The 22,500-nt window shown below is 43.2% G+C and overlaps 1 protein-coding gene across 1 annotated transcript in view; it reads right to left on the reverse strand.

The window, feature by feature from the left end:
• The window catches only part of KDELR2 (KDEL endoplasmic reticulum protein retention receptor 2), a 207,449-nt gene that overhangs the window by 96,490 nt on the left and 88,459 nt on the right, over nucleotides 1-22,500 (reverse strand). The window contains exon 3 of the mRNA XM_044089615.1: nucleotides 10,860-11,018. Coding sequence (XP_043945550.1) covers nucleotides 10,860-11,018 — 159 coding nt within the window. The remainder of the gene's footprint in view (nucleotides 1-10,859; nucleotides 11,019-22,500) is intronic.

A 22,500-nucleotide genomic window follows, 5' to 3' on the forward strand; every position in this document is an offset into this window, starting at 1 on the left:
ACCAAATGAAAGTAAGTGGTCCAAAAAAAACAGCCAAAAAAACCCGGGACCTTTTGGTTTAAAAGCCTTTCCCAAAATCCCCAATACCCCCCCCTGGCCATTAAAAAAAGGTTTAAGTTCACCAGCTTAAATATAAACCCCTATGTCACTAGATGGGTTGCAAACTGGCTCAAGGACAGAACCCACATGGTTAGAATAGCTGGAGCCATGTCAGACTCCAAACCAGTTACAAGTGGCGTCCCACAAGGCTCAGTCTTGAGACCTCTCTTGTTCGGTATATATTTCTCGGAGGTACAGGCCAACATGGAAGGACTGTGGCTGACCAAGTTTGCAGATGACTGCAAACTGGGCGCCATAACAGACTCTCCAGCAGAGACAAGCATCCTCCAAAAGGGCCTCATAGAAACAGACAACTGGTGCCAGAGCCATGGCCTCAAGCTAAACGCCAAAAAGTGTATAGTCATCCCTTTGGCATAAACAGTGTCTACAAATTACCACATAGGTGGTAATCCATTAAGTACAGAAGTAGTAATTAGGGACCTGGGGACCCAAGTTGATAGCAATCTCTCATTTGACAACCACGTGGCCAAAGTGGTTAGAAAAACATTTTATATAGCCCACCTAATCATGAAGGGATTCGCATCTAGATCAGGGAGGTCATCGTGCCTCTTTACTCATCCCTCATCAGGCCCATAATTGAGTGCAATGCCCATTTTGGGATGTACCTTACCAGACACCTGCAGCAACTGGAAAGACCCCAAAAGTACCTCACCAAGAGGATCAAGGGGCTCAAACAGATGCCGTATGCTGCCCGGTTAAAGAAGCTCCAGCTCTACTCAGTGGCATACCACCTGCTCAGAGGCGATCTGTGCCTGACGTATAAAGCCATGTCCAACCCGGAATTAGTGGACATGCTGCACCTCAGAAAATCCAAATCCCATCGAGCTACGCGCTCGAGGGACTTGAACCTCTGCACTGAAATAAATAGGACATGCTGGAGGGATAGGACATGCTGGAGGGACAGATTCATAACCCAGAGGCTCCCTTCACTCTGGAATAAAATCCCAGCCACACACACACACTGGCTAGGCTTAGCCTAGTATTAACACACACACAGACACACACACACACAGACAGACAGACACAGACAGACAGACACACACAGACAGACAGACACACACACACACACAGACAGACAGACACACACACACACACAGACAGACACACACAGACAGACAGACACACACAGACAGACAGACACACACAGACAGACAGACACACACAGACAGACAGACACACACAGACAGACAGACACACACAGACAGACACACACACACAGACAGACACACACACAGACACACACACACACACACACAGACACACAGACACACAGACACAGACACACACAGACACACACACAGACAGACACACACAGACAGACACACACACACAGACAGACACACACACAGACACACACACACAGACACACACACACAGACACACACACAGACACACACACAGACACACACACAGACACACACACAGACACACACACACAGATACACACACACAGATACACACACACAGACACACACACACAGATACACACACACAGACACACACACACAGATACACACACACACAGATACACACACACACAGATACACACACACAGATACACACACACAGATACACACACACACAGATACACACACACACAGATACACACACACAGATACACACACACACAGATACACACACACACACATACACACACACACATACACACACACACACACGCCTGGATTTGCCTTGAGTGGCTCTGTTGGACACAGGAAAGGACCAATTTTTAGTAGGCTAGTGCCTACTGAACCTGGGTGGCTGCACTTGTAAGAAATCTTTTACAGTTTGCATAGATTTAGCTTTGTCTTCCGTTTTCTTTAAAACCTCTTCTGCCTTATTACCAGAGTATCATGCTGCAAGGGGGCATCTAACAATTTAACTTTAACATGATCAGGCAGATTGTGCTCCAGGCATGCCTTCTAATTACAGATCAGTAACTGCAACCCTGCAAGCGGCCTCCAAGGAATCAAAACCACATTGCCAAGTATGCTTTCCAACCTGTTCTACTGAATGCAACAACTCCTGTAATTCTTTGTTTTCCACACAATCAGAAAATCGACATTTTCCGTTTCAATAAGCCCAAAACATGCTGTTAATATTTAAGCATATGAAACTGGCAGTTTAAGGCCCCAATTGCAAAGGTTGCAGACATATAAACCTTATTACCCATCTATCCAGCGCCCTGGAATCTCTATTAGAGGGGGTAGGATTTTTGGCTGTAGAGGCCTTCACACCTTTGGGACCCTGTGAGATAGTCAAGTTTTGAATAGAAACTTGTGGGAGTCAGGAACCCTGTAATAGCTGTCTGGCTTACTAGGAGCCGGAGACAGGGAATCAGGAGCCATGCTAGATTCGAAAACACATCAACAATGTCTAATACAGGAGGTATTGCCAAAGGCCTATACTGAGAAATAAGAAGGAAATCCCTAAGCCTCTTTTTTGATTCAGAGAAATCCTGACTCTCCCAGTGAAAATGTTCCCTTAAAGTATGCAAGGATTCTCCAAAAGAGTAATCCTCAGGAGGAGATGCAGATGGGATGGATTCTTCTGCATCAGAATCCTCATAGGGTGGAATAGACAATTCCTTATCAGAAGAGGAATCTGAAGAAATGGAAACCTGTTCTGACTATTCATAATCAGTACCTTGCCTAGGCCTCTTAGCAGGGGGAGGGTGGGAACCCCTGATCAAGGTAATTAAGTCCTCAGCCATTCTGTTAATCTGTTTTTTTAGGCATAGGCCTTGAGCACGTGGCTCATGCGGTTTTTTTTAGACACAGATGTTTTTGATCTTGTTTTTGAAGCTGGCGTCCGTTTTATGTAAAAATGTTGAGGCCTGAAAACGCCCTCAGAAGCCGGTGCCTGCTCAGCGGCTTCAGACCCATCCAAGGGAGAGACATCTGCAGGTCCAATACTCAGAATCTTGTGGCATACCGGACTTCGCATGGGTCTCTGTAGAGGCCTGTGACTCAAAAGTAGCAGGTATGGCCTGTGACTCAAAAGTAGCAGGTATCAGGGTCTGCGCGAAAGCACCTCAGAGTACCAGCGAACCGGCGACAGCCTTACAAGTTCCATCGTCGGTTTTGGACCTAGCTTGTCTTTCTTTACGTTTTTTGTTAACTCCGGTGGTTGGACTAACAGACGACATTTCAGGGTAATTAAATCTTGATCAAAAATATTTAGAAACAAAAATATACAGACACTTAATAGTGCATTGGTTAAATCTAGCACAAAACAGACAGCAAGTTATGATCTGGGCCTAGGCAAGGAATACAGTACAAAGGAAAATCCTTAGGAGGCATTTGCTTCCCACAAGTAATGCAATTAACTTTTATTGACATCGGTAAGGAGCAAAAAAAAGTTTCCCCACAGGGGTACTTAGCTTTAATTGAAGACTTTGGTTCTGAAACTGAATGCAAACATTTCAGGAGTTGGCTGACCGGCACTTGCGAACTGCTTCTGTTTTGGGCACCACGCAGCAAGAAAGACTGAATAAAATGGTGTCGGCTGCATGTTTTATACCCCCAACGTCATGGAAGAAGAGACAGCAACAGTCTGACCCAAGACTGTTATTCAGGCCGACTGAGGGCAACCTGCCAGCAGATTACCCAAATGTAATGACTGCAACAGTGAAACACAAAGAACATGGGTGGAAAGTTTGAAATGGTTATAGCTTTCAGATGCTACCACAGATCTTAGCAAAGCTGTGTGAAGTATGTGGCCCCAGTCAGGTAACTAGAGGGGATGTCATCCTCTAACCAACTTAACTCTTTAACCCTCATAGCAGCATAGAATCCGACAGAAAAGGTATGACAGGAGACATCTCACACAGTCAGCAAGTGAGATTCAGTGATTCACTAGAGATAAGCGAGACAGACATCTGGCTTCTGCTGTGGTAAGACTCAGCACACATCAGCTTGCCTTGCTTTAGGGAGTAGTGAGGGAACAATAATTCTCTAGTTAGACAAGGACATCTGGTGAGAATGGTTTAGTATTGTTTTCTTCAACTGTGAGAAACTATCAAACTTTTTTTTTTTTAATCTGTGGTCGAAACTTATTGCATTTAATACTCTTGTATTAAACATTTTAATACGTTTTATTGCGGCCGTTCCCTTTAGAGAATTTTAACACCTTTAGAGTACGCTTATTTTGGTGACACTGTAGCCACTCCTGAAAAAAAAAAAAAAGACTTGCTGCTCTGTACATAGCATAATTAGGTACCCTTTGTAAGAGGCCTTAAAAGCAGACTGGTGGCAGCCTGATTACCCCTGAGTATGGGCAGAGCTTGTCAGCTTTTCCCAGGTGGATGGGTGTGTATAAAACTCAACATCTCTGTATCATCTACTGGAAACAGGGACAGAGCTCCCAGGTGGTTAGTGTGGAGGTTTGGGTAGGCCCAGAGAGTAAGAATCCGGCCCCAAATCTGGAGACTGCTCCCTGTGTGCTCTTAAGGGAAACTGTGCTTGGTGCATGGAGCTGCATCTAAAAAAAAAAAAATAAAAAAAAAAAAAAATAAAAAAAAATAAAAAAATAAAAAAATAAAAATACTGTGCGAATCCATCTTTGCTCTTACCGCTGACCATCCTTCACCAGAGTCAGTGGTGAAGATAGAGTCTCCTTGATTACTGGCCTAGAGTAGGGACAGCAGAACAGCCTGAACCAGCTGCCCAGGAGGTATTCTCTGCAGCATGGGATAACCTCATGGACACATTGGAAATGGACAAGAATGACCAAATTTAAAGAGAACCTCTCGTCCTCTACAGGCATGGACTCCAAACGGTTTGAAGAGTTTCTCAGTCAAATCCCTCTGTAAACTTGTGAGGTGCACAAAATAATTCAGGTATTTCAAGGCAAAGGTTGCTGAAGTAAATAAAGGCTTTCTAAACTTGTCCCAACACCCTGGACTCAGAGGGATGAACTGAGGAACTCTGCTCTACTAGCTCTTTTTTGCAACTGTGGGAACAACCATAGCATCAACAGGGTTTGCTCCACTGAGGTGTCCTTCAGGGATGCCAAAATTGTCTAGGTGTTCCAGAAATGGTTTTTGAAAGTTCCTTCCATGCCTGGTGGGAGATGGAAATAAAGAAGCTAGTCCACCAGGAGAGTCACCCCACAACACAGACGGGCTGTAACCAAAAGCTCCCAGAAAACTGACCAAGAGGAAGTGAGTCTGAAGATCATCCACTTTTTTGAACTTCAGGATGTTTCCGAATGAGACTTCATCCAGTGAAGATCTGAGGACTCTTCCCTTTAGCGGAAGTCTGTATCTTTGGTGCATAGGTTCCCCTATGGAAGTCTGTATCCTTGGTGCATAGGTTCCCCTATGGAATCTCATCTCCTTTTGCACACTTTCAGGGACTGTCTTCAGCAAGATGGTCTGGAGAGGTATTCAGAAAGAAGTTCGATTGGGACTGTATGGATGATAGAAGGTACCAGCTGTCTGTGGAGTAGGCCTGATGGGCTTAGACCTAAAGGGGAAGGGATGTAGGATCCAAGGATGGAATGGTCATAAATCCCTTAGGTCGACAAAGCCCTCTCCACTACCTCGAAGGCTGACTGACAGGGAGAAGTCATTGCTAGCTGCACTGGACCCAGAAACATCGAAGCTGTCCAAGGTCCGACCTAGCCCAGATCTGTGCCAAGTGAAAGGAGTTGGACCCAAGCTGCCCAATGCAAAGGCTCCAAGGGGCATGAACAACTGAGAACACAGTAGATCCTAACACTCCAGATCTGGTATTGCTGCTTCAACTCAGATACTCATCCCAATCAAACAGTCAAAGACCTAGTAATTTTTGGATCCAACAAAAGCTCCCAGACTCAAGGGCTCTAAAACCAGTGGATAGATCAAAGGAGGAGATATCACAACATGGGAAGTGGATGAGAGGCACAAGGGTCAGATAGGAGACATAGCGAAGAACACCCCATCTGAACAGGAGCTCAGGAATTTCATCATCCTATCCATGTCGGCTTCTGACATACTTCTGGAGGACCTAATGGACGAGGTGGTTGACTGTTTAGGATTCTCTCCTTGGTGTCCCCTGAAAAGGAGAATGCATTCAAGGAGACACTGGTGTGATTGTAAACCTGGGTGAGTGGATTAAAGAAGTTTGACGGAATTGCATTCGATCAGGAGTTAAGATCTGATGAAATCTGATCTGAAGTTCGCTGGATTCTCCCCCCCCCCCCTCGAGGTGGCTCCGATAACGGAATCTAAGTAGCATACTTTGGGTGGGGGATCTCTTACGGGTTCTAAAGAGAATTTTACAGATTTGCCAGGGGGTTTGAGAGACTGAAGAGGAGGAAGGAGTTAGCAAACCTTTAAGAACTAACCATGCACCTGTCACTTAGATCTCCTGAATTAAATGCAGCACAAACAGAGCAGCTAGTGTTGAGGGATATTGCTCCGAGGCAGCAGATGCACTCCTTGTGAACTGGAAATGTTATGCCCACAGGTAGTGCACTTTGCTTATCTTTTTCTCCTGAATTAAATGCAGCACAAACAGAGCAGCTAGTGTTGAGGGATATTGCTCAGAGGCAGCAGATGCACTCCTTGTGAACTGGAAATGTTATGCCCACAGGTAGTGCACTTTGCTTATCTTTTTCTGCCATATTTAAAGACCCTTACAGAAATTTTCTAGGGAAAGCAGGTTATGAACAATGGTAAAAAACACCTTCTAAAGTATCAGTCATGTACTAGAAAGGATAAAAGAGGGAGCAGATACAGGTAGAGTAGAAAAATTGTAAGAGGATAACCACTTATGAAAAAAAAAAAATGCTCAGAGGGGGATCCATGTATGTGTGAGATGGTGGCAAATGAGATCAGAGATATTGTTGGCTGACTGGGGCATTATGAAGAGAGGGAAGAACTCAAAGAGTGGGATCTGAAGTATAGTGTATGTGGCCAAAATGGATCCAGTACCCACATGTTGAAGAATGAAAACGCCATCAAATTCAGCAACTAAAAAATCAAACACAGCCATACAGAGCTCAGCAGGCAGCATATCTGCCTTTGATGTTGGAAAAATCAGAATGCTGTCAGTTTTATCCTCACCAGGTGCTTGAATTCATGTTTCAATATGGACATTGTAGTAGTGCAACATAAAGGAGGAAGCTGCAATCCTAAACAGCAGCCCTCAAGTGAGGCAATAAATGGAGTGCCTACTTTAGTTGGTGGGAGCTAAAGATTTAAGGCACAGTGAAACATACAAGGAATTTCCCTGCATCTTCCATCAAAAATTCTCCAGTCCAAATGCTACACTGGGTCTACCTTCAAAACAGGCCATGCGTAATTAAACTGGGTTAGCCTAGAGTTAAAGCAAACAAATTCAATAAATATTCTCTTAAAGCAAACAAACCAAGTCCAAGCCTCCTGAGAAAGTCGCTCAAATCTGCCATAAGGAATAAAACATTGTTCAAAGCTGAAACTGTCCCAAAAAGCAAAATTACCCAAATCATGTTATAACCTGGAAGTTGTTTCTGTTCTTCCCAATCCTTTGGACAAACTTTGTATTAGTCAGTTTTACACTTAAACCCCCATGGGGCCTATGAATTTATGAATTTGTTATTCTCAACGAATTACATGCCAGGCTAACATTCACACATTTTAGGGCTCACATGTGCAGTGATGGAGCATTTAGACAACCCAAGTGTGCCTAGCTTCTGATCATGCAACTCAGGTTAGGGTCCAACCACTAGTGAGGACACTTCATATGAAAAAAAAAAAAAAAAAAGATAATCTGACCAATTCTCATGCACCAAAACTTAAAAGCCAAACGGAGGGACCAAAAAAAAAAAAAACAAACACACACACAAATAGAAAAAGTTGGGGAGGTCGGTCAATGACGGGGCTAAATCTCTATCAGTAAGCCACCACAGCAGATAAAGCTGCAACTGAAAAGGCAAGGTTCAGAAAGCCAAGTCCAAAAAGTATGCCAGCTTGTCTATGAATCTAAATGTGAGCCTTATAAAAATAAGTATGCTAGGCACACTGCAACAACTTACACAAATGAGAGGACCAACGTGTGATTTAGCCTGAAGTGGGTCCCAATATTTATTCGGATGCCATACAGTAAATCTTTTCCATTTTGCCATGCAAGATTTTCTGGTAGCAATTGTTTTTCTAAATTGCTGGTTAAAATGGATCAGAATACTACCATCCAAACTGTCAGGCTGAGGGCTGACAAGCTTAGAGGGACCCGCTGCTTCATCTTATGTGATTAAGTCCACTGTGGAGAGAAACTTCTGGTGATGGTCCTTGGCTAGGAAAAAAAAGAATCCGCGCTGCCTTTGCCAATGTAGTATTCCTTCTGTCTCTTTACAAGAACCTCCCTTTCCAAAGGGAAGGCACTGCATAAATTTTCCACACATGAGAATAGTAGGTCCTGGAGCAAAAATATGGTAAACAATTGATGGGGTAAAAATTCTAAATAAGGCACCCCCCTACATTTGTGGACTAGTTCTAGAATAACTCCCCTGCTTGGCATCCATTTGTGGGGTGTCTGCCAAGAAATGTGTTCTGTAAGGGAATGTAAAATCGCTAGGAGGGAGTGTTTTGCTTCTGTGGCCTGCTCCAATGCCAAAAGAGCCAGTCTGCACAACTGGTAGGATGCAACACAACTGTTGTGATGTCAGTGAAGACTTGGTGGACCTGGTTTCTAATTGCAGAAAATCTGCAGGGTCTGTATTAGTGCAATCGCCTCCTTCAGACTAATATCTGGTCTTCGATTTCTACTGAACTTTCAGGTTGCCTGACCATGCTCCCCATATATCTAAGGAGTCTTTGTGCAGATCCCGTTGTCTCTGCAGTTTGATGGAAGATCTGGGTTTACCTACTGCACAGCATTTCCTTCTTTAGGAAAGGCAGAAGGGGAACCAGTGTTTCCAGGGAATGAGAGTTTTCGGCACAGGTGAATTTCAGGTACTAGTGATCTTCCTCATAAGTAGTCTGGCAAAAGGGACTTAGTTGCTACCATAAATCTGAGACTGGTTCATCCTCTTCAGAAGAGTCTGAGGAGTGAAAGGAAAACAGTAGTAGCAGCAGACCCTGCAAAAGATGGTGGCCAGAGTGCCATGCCTTAAACAGATCCTGTGAAAAATCCAATTACTCCCGTTTCTCTGGATGTCTGTGGGAAGGAAAGTTTTTTTTTCTAGGTGTGCTGTCCACTTAACTGCCAAGTGTCTGACCCCTGAGGAACAGAGGAAATTCACACACTGCTCAACAAGGATCTGCAGTATACCTTTGGAAAATTAAAATTGGGTTCCCCCTTCTTACAATTCAGTAATTTTGAATGGGCAAGCCTCAGATGTGGTAGTGGTAGTCTGTAGGTGGTTCTGAGACCTCTGCGGGTCAATTCAGAGTCCAACTGGGCAGTCGGACAGGTGTGGCCTCAAACTTTCCTTTTGTGAACTCTGGATTCTTGTCATGCACCTGAAAGTGCACAGAATTATCTAGTGCAGTCCGACTAGCTTGCCTCTTACTGCTGCGTGCAGCTTCTTGTTTTAAATTTCCTTAGGCCCAGACTTGCTGGACTAGTGTGCCAGGGCTCTGTTTTGATTTACCGTGTATGTTACTACAGGACGTACTTATTAACATACTAATAATTCAACTACCCCTCTTATTCTCTTTGGAAGTTGTGCCAGATTACTACTCAGCCTTACAACACTGTTTGGACAAATGCTTAAAATGATCTGGGCAAGACCAAAGCAAATATGGTGCACATTACTAGTCGCCAAAATACTCTTTTACCTTCTCCACTGATTTCAACTGTTTATTTCCTCCGCAAAAGGTACGCTGGGCTCCTTCAGACTTGACACTCCTAGAACAAGTCACATTAAGCCTATTCTGTGCCTGTTGTGGTCAGTTGTGCACCGACAGAGTTCTGCTCATCTGTATCACCATGCTAGGCAGTTCAGGTCTTTCAGTGAGCAGCTGTCAGGTATTTAGAGGACATGGCTTAAGCCACCTGAAGAATTCAACTTGCATTATCTTGCCCAAGTCCTTTTGGAGCACCTACCTTCCTCGATTCTGGAACGAGTCATTTTTCTAGAGTTTTGAGAAAAAAAACATGCTTTTAAGAAGGTGCACCAAGAGCCTAAAGGGGTACTCACCCTAATTCTAAACTTTTAGCAGGCTTTCATCAGAATTAACTTTTAGCAGGCTTTCATCAGAATTTTGCAAGCTTGATTCCACATGGATGGTTTTATCCTGTACTGCTATTTGCCATTCTACTGTACAAAGGCTAGTTATAAGCATCTAACAGTAGGACAGAAATGTTACAGAAGACAGCAGACACAATTTAAATGTATGTACAGATAATGGCTTCACACAAGTTTGAGTTTAGAGCACTCACATTGCCCAGAATAGTTAACACTACCAACCACATGTAAACACTCAGCTGCCTTGGATGTAATGTGCCCCACCACACGAAAAATGTATACCTCATTTTTCTAATCTTCACTGTGAAGCATTTGTAACCACAATATTAAATTTCTTACACTGTAAAATGGCACCTTAAGTTTGTTCACTTCTGAAATTTCATCTCAGTGGACAGACAGTGCTTGTAATAACTGGAAAAAGTGCCAATAAAATCAATTACACCCCTTCCTTTGATACATATCGGCATGCATTTCCACCCATTTGGGGGTTGGATGACAGAACACTAACTGTGGCACTTATCACATATTTATTACATAAGAAAACTTCAAAACATAACCATAATTAGAAAACAAGACCGACCAACCTCTAATGGGGAGAAATCGTGATTCACTAGGAAAGCAAGCCCTCCTACTGGAACAACCAAAAATTCAGCCCGGAATGTGTCATGGTTTCCATCATAAGTTGCTTTGAATTTTACATAAATCAAATACACAGTGGCATAGGAACAAGCAATGTAGATAATCTGAGGGGGGAAAAAGGGAAAGAAATTAATATTACAAGTGTGTCAGGTATTGCTATTCACAAAATTTATCCTCCTCACATAAGTTACACCAAAGTTCTATAGCCACACAATCTCAGCACCCTGGGCTTTACTACCTTTAGTGTTTCTTTCCACTTCCAGAAGGCATACTTTGTTACTCAATCACTGCCAGAATGCTCTGGCCTACAATTACTACGGTCATCTAGGCAATATCTTGCCTTTTATCTGATGTTCGTGGGATAATCTCGTACTTCAAAGCAGCCCTGAACTGGTTTATGTAGCTACAGAGAAGGAAAGATGCAGGCAAGGTTAGACACTAACTACTGGTCTACTTGTGCAAATCTATCCAAACTGTAGACATGGGTTTGAAAAAACAAAAAACAGTCCCAGAAGACAAAAGCAGAAGTAAAGCATCCTAAGTTTGTTTGGGAATGAGTGTAAGCCTCTAAGGGGAGGTGTGTTTAGGGAGTAAACAAGAAAGCAGTCTCACACCTGCAGATATGGCTTTTCAAAATTTGTTTCTTGTGGCAAGTTTAATATGACAAGCCTTCGCCATTTCAGTACTTCCAAGCCTTGGTGGGACAGAAAGCTTAACCAAGATGAAGGGCTGCTTTTACAGACAAATCACTATCAGGCAATGTTCAGTCACACTAGATCAAACAGATTACAGTGATAGAATTCAAAACCAATTCAACGAAAAAATCCACAAAAATGGAGTGTAGAGGAGGTAGACTTCTTAAAACCACCAAGCACGGTTTTTATTTCACAAACAATAAAATATATAAGCGCTTTCATCTCAATATTCCAAAATTACAGAGACTTCATCAGATACAAATTTTAAAACAGCCCAGCTTGTTTTAAACCCTGTAAGGTTGACATCATATCCTGAAACAGACTTTAAAAAGTTTAAAGCAACAGTATGTCCTAAAACAAAGTCAGATAGCAGCAGTATTCAAGTTCAAAAATATATTATATATCATGGATATTTAAAAAAAATTAAATATAATAAAACCAATCCATTTAATATAATATAATTAAATATAGCATATTACTCCAGTAAATGTGCTAATAAAAAATAAACAAAATTGTAAAACAGCAAAAATAATGAAAGGTAAATGAGCAGCTTCCACTAGGAATTGAACCCAGAACCTTCTACGTATGAAGCAAGTGTAATAACCACTACACTATTATCTTCACATATCCTATTACTACAAGTTCAGTGTCTTATAAGGGCTTTTAATTTTAAAAGGCTAACAGACAGGTTGTCATTCAGTCCTGGCCAGTACATGGAATTCAGTCTCAACTGCCATGCAAGTTCCAATTTTTCTAATAGGTAGGGCCACATCCCCCCCATGAATTCTAGGTACCACGCAATCCAATATAATAATTCATGTTGTGGAGAGGGAGATAGTGACATTAATATCGGAGAACAATGGAGGGGGGGCATTATGCCTTACCACTATTAAAATTATGTAACAACTCAGAGAATTATATCAAAGTGTACAATGTTTCAGACTTGATTGTGAATGAAACTGTGTGTGACATTTTTGCAAAAGGATTTACTTTTGTTTCTGATGGATCTTTTGATTTAGTCCATACATTAATGGACTTAAAGCTTTATATCAGGAAATTAAATTTTATCAAACAGAACATTCCAATTTAATCAGTTAGTTAGTGACCCTTTCAGGATTTCAGCACATATAATCCACCACTACACCCCACCTTAATTTTTTATGAAAGGGTGTGTGAACTCGATCTAAGAGAGTTGCACAAAAAAGTCTGGAATGGGAAAAGGATACATATGAACTTGAATTTGGAAGAGAATTTTGAGCTTGAATTCTTGCTCCATAACAATGGAGTGAGAATAATGAAACCAGACAAGGGTGGGGGGAGGGGGTAGTAATTATGAATAAAGTGGATTATAGTAATAAGATGCATGAGATCTTGAACACTGACACATACTCTGAGCTCCTTGAATGAAAAGAATGTATCTTACAGGAGAATTAAAAGTTTCATCCAAGACATGTTTATTGATGGTTTAATCACTATTAATGAGTTGCACTACCTCACGGTAGATTTTCCCACTATCCCATGTATTTTTGGTATTCCAAAAATACACAAGGGTATGTACCAACCACCTATGCGGCCTATTGTTGATGCCAGAGGCTCTATTACCTACCCCTTGGAAAGTATTTGGACAAGGAATTAAGTAAACTTGTATGGGATGAGCCTAGTGTCTGTGTAGATTCGTGGGATGTTCTAAGGAAAATTAATGACATCAGTTATAGTAAAGAATACCTGTTGGTCACTATTGATGTGGTTAACCTGTACAGTGCGATACCACAGGACATTGGTTTACAGTGGTTTTGTGAATATCTCCATTCTAAAGATCTAGCACAGGATAGGGTTAACCTTTTTGAACAGATGCTGGATTTAATATTAAAGGAACAACTTCATATTATTTGAAGGACAATATTTTCTTCAGAAAGAGGGAGTGGCAATGGGCTCCACTTGTGGGGGCCTATATACCAATATTGTCATGCTTGAGTGGGAAAAACAATATTTAAAGACATCTGAATATTTTCAATTTTGTAAGTCATACATGCGTTATTTGGACGACATGTTTATATTGTGGAAAGGACCTAGAGATACATTGAATGCTTTCCTGGAATATATTAACACAACTAGTTTTCTAAAATTCACGTATTCAATAAACGACACGAGTATAGCATACTTGGACGTCCTTTTAACGAAGGATGATGTTGCGAACAAGTTTCTAGCAAAGATTTTCCGTAAAAAATACATACTCCAAATAGTTTTTTTTTTTTTTACATTCAAGCAAAAACGGGCAGTTTATCCATGCTGCCGGTATGATAACTGTATGGGAGACGTACATTGAGGAGTGTAATTTGCTGAAAAAAGAAGTTATACACCTACCATAACGTTCCATGTTAGTTGTCTTCTCGCCTCCTTTCTCGCTGGTTGGGTTCGGAACCCATCCTCTGCTCCGACTCGGCCATCTTCAATAGCGAGAGCTGTTTTCTGGCGCAAGGCTATCCCATATCCCATGATGCCTGGCGCTAGTTACCCAGATCTCATTTGAAAAAGCTATTCCAGACATAACTAAGGAAGATTTCTGCCCTAGTAGCCCCTTGGGCCTAAATGTGAAGCTATCTAAGCAGAAAAGGACAACCAGAGAAGATTCAGCCAATGAAATCTGAAAAGGGGAGCTCCTCTTGATCCACTAGGATAGGGGGATGGAGGGTGGGATGCAAGAAAGAAGGCGAGAAGAAAACTAACATGGAATGTTACATAACTTGTTTATGTTTTTAAGTTGTCTCTCTCGCCTTCATTCTTGCTGGTTGGGACAGCGTCCCTAGCACCTACCATATCGGGTGGCTCATTGGAACAGACTCTTCAGAACAGTGGAACCAAAATCAGCTCTGTTTCTGGAAGTAATGTCTAGTTTATAATTAGAAATGAAAGTATGTGGGTTAGCCCACGTAGCAGCTGCACAGACAGATTCCATGGGCAACCTAGATTGGAAGGCCACCGAGGTGGCCAATGCCCTAGTAGAGTGGCCTTTTGGTTTGATAGATAATTCTTTGTTTCTCAGCTGGTAAATGAATGAAATAATGTGAGACAACCACCTAGACAATGTTACCTTTGAGACTGGAAGGCCCTGTCTGCCCTCAGCATAGGAAAGGAAGAGTTGGTCCGACGTCCTATGTCCTTTGTCCTATGCAAATAAAAATGCAGTTGTCTGTGAACATCCAACTGGTGCAATTTACATTCTGCCTTATTGGTGTGATTAGGAAAGAACACAGGAAGGTCTACGGATTGATTTAAATTATTTTGACAGACCTTAGGAAAGAAGAACGGAAGGAAGGAAGAATTGGTCCTTAGAGCGACCCTATCATTATGAAAAACTACAAATATACAGAGCCTGAAGCTCCGAAACACGTCTGGCAGAAGTAATGGCTACCATAAAGAGTCTTCCAGGATAAAAACTTAATGGAGCAAGATACTGCAGGTTCAAAAGGTGGCAAGATTAGGGAAGCTAGTACCAAATTTAGATCCCATGGAGGTGAGGGTCTCTCACTGGGGGCCTAAGCAGAGTGGTTCCTTTGAGGAAGCCTTTACACAGCTTGAGACAATGTTGTTAGAAGACAACCCAATGTGAAAATTCGAAACGGCAGCTAACTGAACCCTGACTGTAGCAGAAGCGGAACCAGAATGAAAGAGTTCCGTTAAAAATTCCAAAATCTTGTGGACAGGGGCTGAAAAGGAGTCTATATCCCTAGCCACTGCCCAGCAAGAAAAAAAGTTTCCACTTGCTAGCATAAGTCTTCCTAGTTGTGGATTTGTGTGAAGAGATAATTTCACGTACAGAGGATGGAATATTAAGCCTGGCTAAGGTTGGAAGTGGAGCAACCAAGCTGTGAGCTGGAGCATTTGAAGGGATCGATGCAGTCTGCCCGATTGATGAATCAGTAGATCTGGAATAAGATCCAGAATCCAAGGCTGCACGACAAGGTAATTATGCAGGAATGGGAACCATATCTGTCGAGGCCAGTAAGGGGCAATGAGGATCATTCTGCAACCCAACACAGTTGCTCTCTGTACGAGTTTGGGTATTAGGGGAAACTGAGGGAAAGCATAAAGAAGTCCCCGAGGCCAATCGTGGACTACAGCATCTCTGGGGGAGTGGCCAGGAAGTGGAAGAAGGGAGAAGAAATTGCTGCACTTGCTGCTGAAGGGTGTGGCGAATAGGTCGCAGCAAGGTTGCCCCCATTTGCGAAATATCTGTTCCGCAATTATCTGATTCAGACACCACTCGTGAGGCATGAGAATTGCTCTGCTGAGCCTATCTGCTAAGGTGTTGGACCTCCCAGGGATGGGCGTTGCGATCAGAAAACGTTGGGAGGAGATCGCCCATTGCTAAAGTCCGACTGCTTCTCGACAGAGGGTAGGACCTGGTTCCGCCCTGCTTGTTGATGTACCACACCACTGACATTGTCTGTTTGAACTGCAATTGTCCCGAGAGGGAGAGAGTCCTGAAGGGCTTGCAACGCTAAAAGCACGGCTCTCATCTCCAAAACATTTATATGCAAATGGTACTCGTGAGGTTGTCAGGTGCCTTGGACTGTCCTGCCCTGATAATGACGCCCCACCCTATCAGGGAAGCATCCGTGGTCACTGTGGCGACTGGAGGGGGTAGCACAAATGATCTGCACTGGGACACTGATGGGGAGATCATCCACCAAGCGAGGCGTTTCTTGCATGCTTCTGTGATCATAATCTTGTAAGACATGGGAAGCTGTTGAAGGACCAGTGTGTGAATAGGAGCCACTGGAGAATTCTCATTTGAAAGCGGGATAGGGAAACAAGAAGAATTGCTGATGCCATGGAACCCAGTGTTTGAAGGACGAACCTGACTTTAATCCTGTTGCATGTTAATAAAATCTGCACTTGCTGGCGAATTAATGATTGTCTGGTGGGAGACTCGCAAACATGTTCCTTGTATTTAACTTTGCGCCTATGTAAGTGATATGCTGACAGGAAAACAATGGAGATTTTTTGAAATTTATAGTGATGCCTAGCGTGGAGCAAGTTTTGACAGTGTAGTCTCTGGCTTGTAGGAGGCTATGCCTGGTGGTAGCAGTGAGGAGCCAGTCGTCTAGATATGGAAACACCTGGAATCCCTGACGTCTCAGGTGAGCCGTAACCAGTGCCATGCATTTGGTGAACACCCTTGGGGGCTGTAGTGAGACCAAGGGCAGAGCTCTGAACTGATTACTAGCTCCCAGCTGGAAGCGAAGGAATCTTCTGGAGCACCTGTCCATTTTGATGTGGTAGTATGCATCCTGAAGATCTATAGAGCACATCCAATTGTCCTTACCCAGGAAGGGTAGAATGGACTGTAGCGTGACCATCCGAAACTTTGTTCTTTGTACAGATCTGTTTAATCTGCTGAGATCCAGAATGGGTCTCCAGTCCCCAGTCTTTTTTGGTACCAAAAAGAACCTAGAGTAAGTTCCGGATCAGAGCTGGTCTGCCGGGACTTCCAGGATGACTCTTGTGTAGCAGCTCCTGGAAGGGACTTGTTTGACAGTAACGGGGGTTGAGCAAAGGGAATTCTGTAACCTCCGGTTAATGATAGACTGTACCCACTTGTCTTCAGTTAGATCTTGCCAGGCTTTGGGGTACAGTGAAAGCCTTCCTCAGACTGCCTCCAGAGGTGGGCAGCCGGGCAACCCTTCAGGGATGCTGAAAGGACTTCTCAGAGAAGGATTCTCTGCTGCCCTGGTTCTGCAGACCCAGTCTGCCATGAGGGCGGCGTCCGTTATTGTTCCTTCCTCTGCCCCTGGAGGGGAACTCACCACGTGCGTCAGGCAAGGCTCCCTGGGATTTCCGGGACCACATCTTTCCACTCTTCTGACCCTTGGAGTATGGTCTAGGAGTGGAAAAATGGACTCCCACAGCAGAGAGAGTCTTGCCTTCCTGTTCACACCTGGTTAGGGTGTCCTTCACCTGTGATCCGAAGAGAGCGGAACCATCAAAGGGGGTACTGGTGAAAGACGTTCTGAAGGGCTCCACAAAATTACATAGCAGCATCCATGCGTGACTCCCAAGGGCAACGCCTGTGCCTGCGGCTCTACTCGCACCATCGGCTGCATAAGAAATGAGCCTCATGGAGTTAACAACTGAATTCAGAGTCGCCAGCTGGGAGGCCACCTTAGCTTGAGCCCCCTCAGCTGATGGATCTTGGAGGGTATCTCCAATCTCTAAGGAGATCCCTCTGAAGGCGGGTGAAATGGCACAAATAATTCAGAGACCTTATGGAGAAGGTCGCTGAAGCAAACATTTTGCTTCCCATATCTGTCCATAGTCCTAGACTCCTTGTTAGGGGGATGGACAGATGAAGTTTCTGCCAACTCCTTTGTGGCTGCTGCTACCACCATGGCATCAACAGGTACGCCCTTAGTCAAAAACTGTTTGTCCTGAGGTGCAGTTATAAAATTAGCAGGTCTCCTAGGAGTTGGTTCCACTGTGTCTGGAGCTGACCACGCCTTCTGAGCCACCACAGACATAAGTGGGTCAAAGGCAGAGACACCCAGGAGGTGGAAGGTCGGGAACCAAACGCGTCCAGGAATACAGACATCCTCGGAAGGGGCTAGGGTATTCCAGTTCCCCCTCTGCCCAAGCATTTCCAAAATGTCTGAAAAGGAGACCTCTTCAGAGGGGGATCTCGGGGACCTTTCCGAATCTAAGTCAGTATCTGATGCGAAAGACTCAGGGGAGTCCATGTGCTTCCTCTTGCACTTACTCTTACGAGGTGGCTCCTCTGAGTGATCAGGGGAGGCCTCGGAAGAGGAAGAAACACCCAAAGGCGTGCCCTGGAGTGCTGGTTCCCACGCTTGGGGTCTGGAGGAGGGGCAGAGGCAGGCACCATAGGGGGAGTAGCCAATGGGGTTGACAGTGGGACTGATTCAGGGGCCAGTACACTCCTCATGACCTTGAAGGTGCCCCCGCCCAGACGCAGAGAAGACTCCAGTTCAGAAGAAACCAGAATCCCCCTCCGCACCAAGGGAGACTGCTCTGAAGCCAATGTAGGAACAGAGCTCACCTACGCCGAAGCTCCGAGGGGGAGAACGGGGTCAGACAAGGGTCCGATGCCACTCGCCCCCTTGGAGCAGACAAGAGTGTCCCGGCGCCCAGATCCCTCCAAGGACGGTGCCATGGAAGGGATCGGAGCAGACGACTGAACCGAAGGAGAAGGTATCCGAGCTGACTGTTCCACGACTCTAACCCCAATGAACTCCGGCTCAGTGCTCTAGAGGAGTTGGGAGGAGGAATATCTGCAGAAGTGGACGCAGACACCTGATGAGGGGGGCTGGACAACATTCTCGCTAGGGCCTGTGATTTCAGCAGCCTTCTGACCACTCTCTCCAAGTCCTGATCTGAAAGTCTAGAGGACCAAGAGGAGTGAGAGGACCTATGACTGCGCTCCGAATGGAGCAGAGGTGACCATGGAGCTGAGCGTATCGACTCCAAGGAGGGAGACCTAGATCTCTTTAGACTCCTGACAGCTCCGAAGTACATGCTGGAGCCGATTGGGAGAGAGGCACATCGGTTTCGGCGAGGTGGATGGTGGAGTTTCACCCAGCGACAGCTCAGAACTGGGAGCTGAAGACTTGGGTGGCTTGGAGGATTTCACAGGCTGAGCAAACCCCGAAGGATTAACTTATTTTTGCGCTCCTGCAGGACTCTTCGGCTGAAAGCGTGACAGACCGAATAAGAGTCCTGCAGGTGCACCGCGCCCAGACAATAGACACAAGAAGTGTGACCATCTGTCAGAGACATCTTCTGACAGCATGAGTCACACTTCTTGAATCCGGACACTTTAGTATCCTTGGACATGTTACCACACACACACACACACACACACACACACACACACACACACACACACACACACACACACACACACACACACACACACACACACACACACACACACACACAATACAAGTTAGCAGGTATAACTAATGAAACAATACAAACTATACAGCTAACACACAAACTAAGTAAAGTCTACTACTACAGACACTACCTAAAAATGTTTTTTTTTTTTTTTTTAAAAACTAGAAACAGACAAAAAAAAAGGGTTAGCCTCTAATTTAAACGGCTACCGTGAAAGGGACGGGAGGGGGAGGGGTGGGGAAAAAAATAAGTAAAACTAGTTTAAGAAAAAAAAACAGGAGGGATAGATGCTATTTAGAGAATATAGCTAGGGGAATAGTACAACTAAGAACTATAAAGGTTAAATTCTAGTAAAAAAGAGAAAAATACAATAAAGTATACGAGCCTGAGCCAGTAAGACAGCCTCGCAGTCTGAAGCGGCAAATGAGATCTGAGTAACTAGCACCAAGCATCATGGGATATGGGGTAGCCTTGAGCAAGTAAACGGCTCTCGAGCTATTGAAGATGGCAGAGTCGGAGCAGAGGATCGGCTCTGAACCCAACAAGCAAGAATGAAGGCGAAACAGACAACTTATCAAATGTTTCTCAAGAGAGGTTACCCAAGTTCATTAATAGACCAAAATGCTAATGAAGTGGACAGTAAGAGAAGGGTCTGGGCATTTTGCTCTATTTTAAACATGAAAAACACTAATGTAGTTACAAACATTAGAAAATGTCTGTTTACAACTACAGAATTAAACACCATTAATAACAGCGAAACTACAACACGTGTATCAGCTACACCTAAGTCCTACGAGAATAGTTTTTAACATTTAATAGGAAAGCAAATTACATAAAGAATATTTTGACAAAAAAATGGGAGTTTATTAGGAATGACAAAGTTATGAGGGACATTTTAGGAGAGGCTCCCATTTGTGTATACAAGAAAGGACATTGTTTCAAAAACATATTCGAGACACAAAGGTGAGCAGTATAAAGGGTTTATGCACAGATGTGGTAGGTGTAAATTTTGTATCAACATTATTAAAACGGACAAAGGTGTGGAGATTAAAGGAACAAACATCTGGGTTAAAGGCAAATTTACATGTTCTACACAGAGGGTCGTTTATTGTGCTATTAGCGTTTCCTGCCCATGTTTTTACGTGGGCAAAACTGAAAGAAAATTTAAAATCAGAATTAGTGAACATCTTCGACACATACGAGATGGCTTGGAAGATAATGCCTTAGCGAGACATACTACAGGATTTCCACAACATGAATTTAAGTTCATTATAATCGGATTGTGTGGTACCTAGAATTTGTGTGTGGGGGGGGGGGATGGCCCTACCTATTAGAAAAATTGGAACTTGCATGGCAGTTGAGACTGAATTCCATGTACTGGCCAGGACTGAATGACAACCTATTAGTAGCCTTTTAAAAAATTAAAAGCCCTTATAAAAGACATTGAACTTGTAGTAATAGGGTATGTGAAGGTAATAGTGTAGTGGCTATTGCACTTGCTTCATACGTAGAAGGTTCTGGGTTCAATTCCTACTGGAAGCTGTTCATTTACCTTTCATTTTTACTGTTTTACAATTATTTGTTTATCTTTTATTAGCACATTTACTGGGGTAATAGAATGCTATATTTAATTATATTATATTAAATGGATTGGTTTTATTATATTGTTTAAATTTTTTAAAACATCAATTATATACAATATATTTTTGAACTCAAATACTGCTGCTGACTGTTTTAGGACATACTGTTGCTTTAAACTTTTTAAAGTCTGTTTCAGGATATGATGTCATCCTTACAGGGTTTAAAACAAGCCAGGCTGTTTTAAAATGTGCATCTGATGAAGTCTCTGTAATTTTGGAATATTGAGATGAAAGCGCTTATATATTTTGTTTATTAAATAAAAAACATGCTTGGTGGTTTTAAGAAGGGGTCTGCCTCCTCTACACATTTTTGTAGATTACAGTGACAGTCACACATGCAATTTTTAAATTATACTGGGGTCCAGTTTTCTGCTGCTCCCACCAGCATTAATGTTTTCTAACAAGTGACAGTTTACGTCAATAACTGAATGACTATGGTCAAACTGAAATATGTAATAAAATCAAGATACAATACTGTGCAACAGTGATGTTCCTGTATCGCACTAGATTAGCATTTGTAATTTCTTAACAAAACAGCCTTCTGGGAACCAATACTGATATAGCCTTTTTGGCAAAGGGACCTTTTTCAACAAAACACTCACCTTCATAATGTTTTTTTGGCTTGGCCTTTTGCAGCCACTTCCTCTGTACATTCACTAAAAATTACAGGACTGTGAATTATTTGCTTTAAGACTCTCTGAGCAAGGAAATTGTACATTTATTTTTCGACCCTTATGCAGCAGACTGTTGGTTGCCAGAACATCCTCCCAGTGAGTATGCCTTTTGCAAGTGGAAAGAAAACACAGGTGATAAAGCCCACTGAAATCTCAGACGTTGGGAGTACTCCCAGAGATGCACACGGATACTTTCCCCATGCAGCTTTATACTCATGCCATTATTACTGACAGACATTCAATGACAAGACTACTATGGTAAAGGATGACTGTACCACAGAATCTGTAAGCTTAGGATGAACAAGTCCCACTATTACTTGGCTTGTATGTTTTTTTTTTTTTTTTTTTTTTTAAATCAGACTCCTTTTAGCTATGCTAGTACATTTTCAGATTATCACATGCCCATTTTGCTCATTTCAGTTAGAGACTTAAAACTACTTTTGTAAAACAGAAAGCCAATATCCACCTCTTATTCATTCCAGACATGTCAAGCAGAGATGCTCACTCAGCTAAAACAGAAGAGACAGTACCTCTGTATAAATAAGGGTGCAAAGAAAGACTCAGACTTACAGGCTCTGGAAAAGGGAAAAGGACTACAAACACCACACTTAAAGCTTCACCTAGGCTGAACACCTTTAATGGCCAAAAAAGATGCCCAAGACA

Source organism: Protopterus annectens, chromosome 12.part0, assembly GCF_019279795.1.
Source record: "Protopterus annectens isolate FY-2018-M chromosome 12.part0, PAN1.0, whole genome shotgun sequence".
NCBI classification, from domain to species: Eukaryota; Metazoa; Chordata; order Ceratodontiformes; family Protopteridae; genus Protopterus; species Protopterus annectens.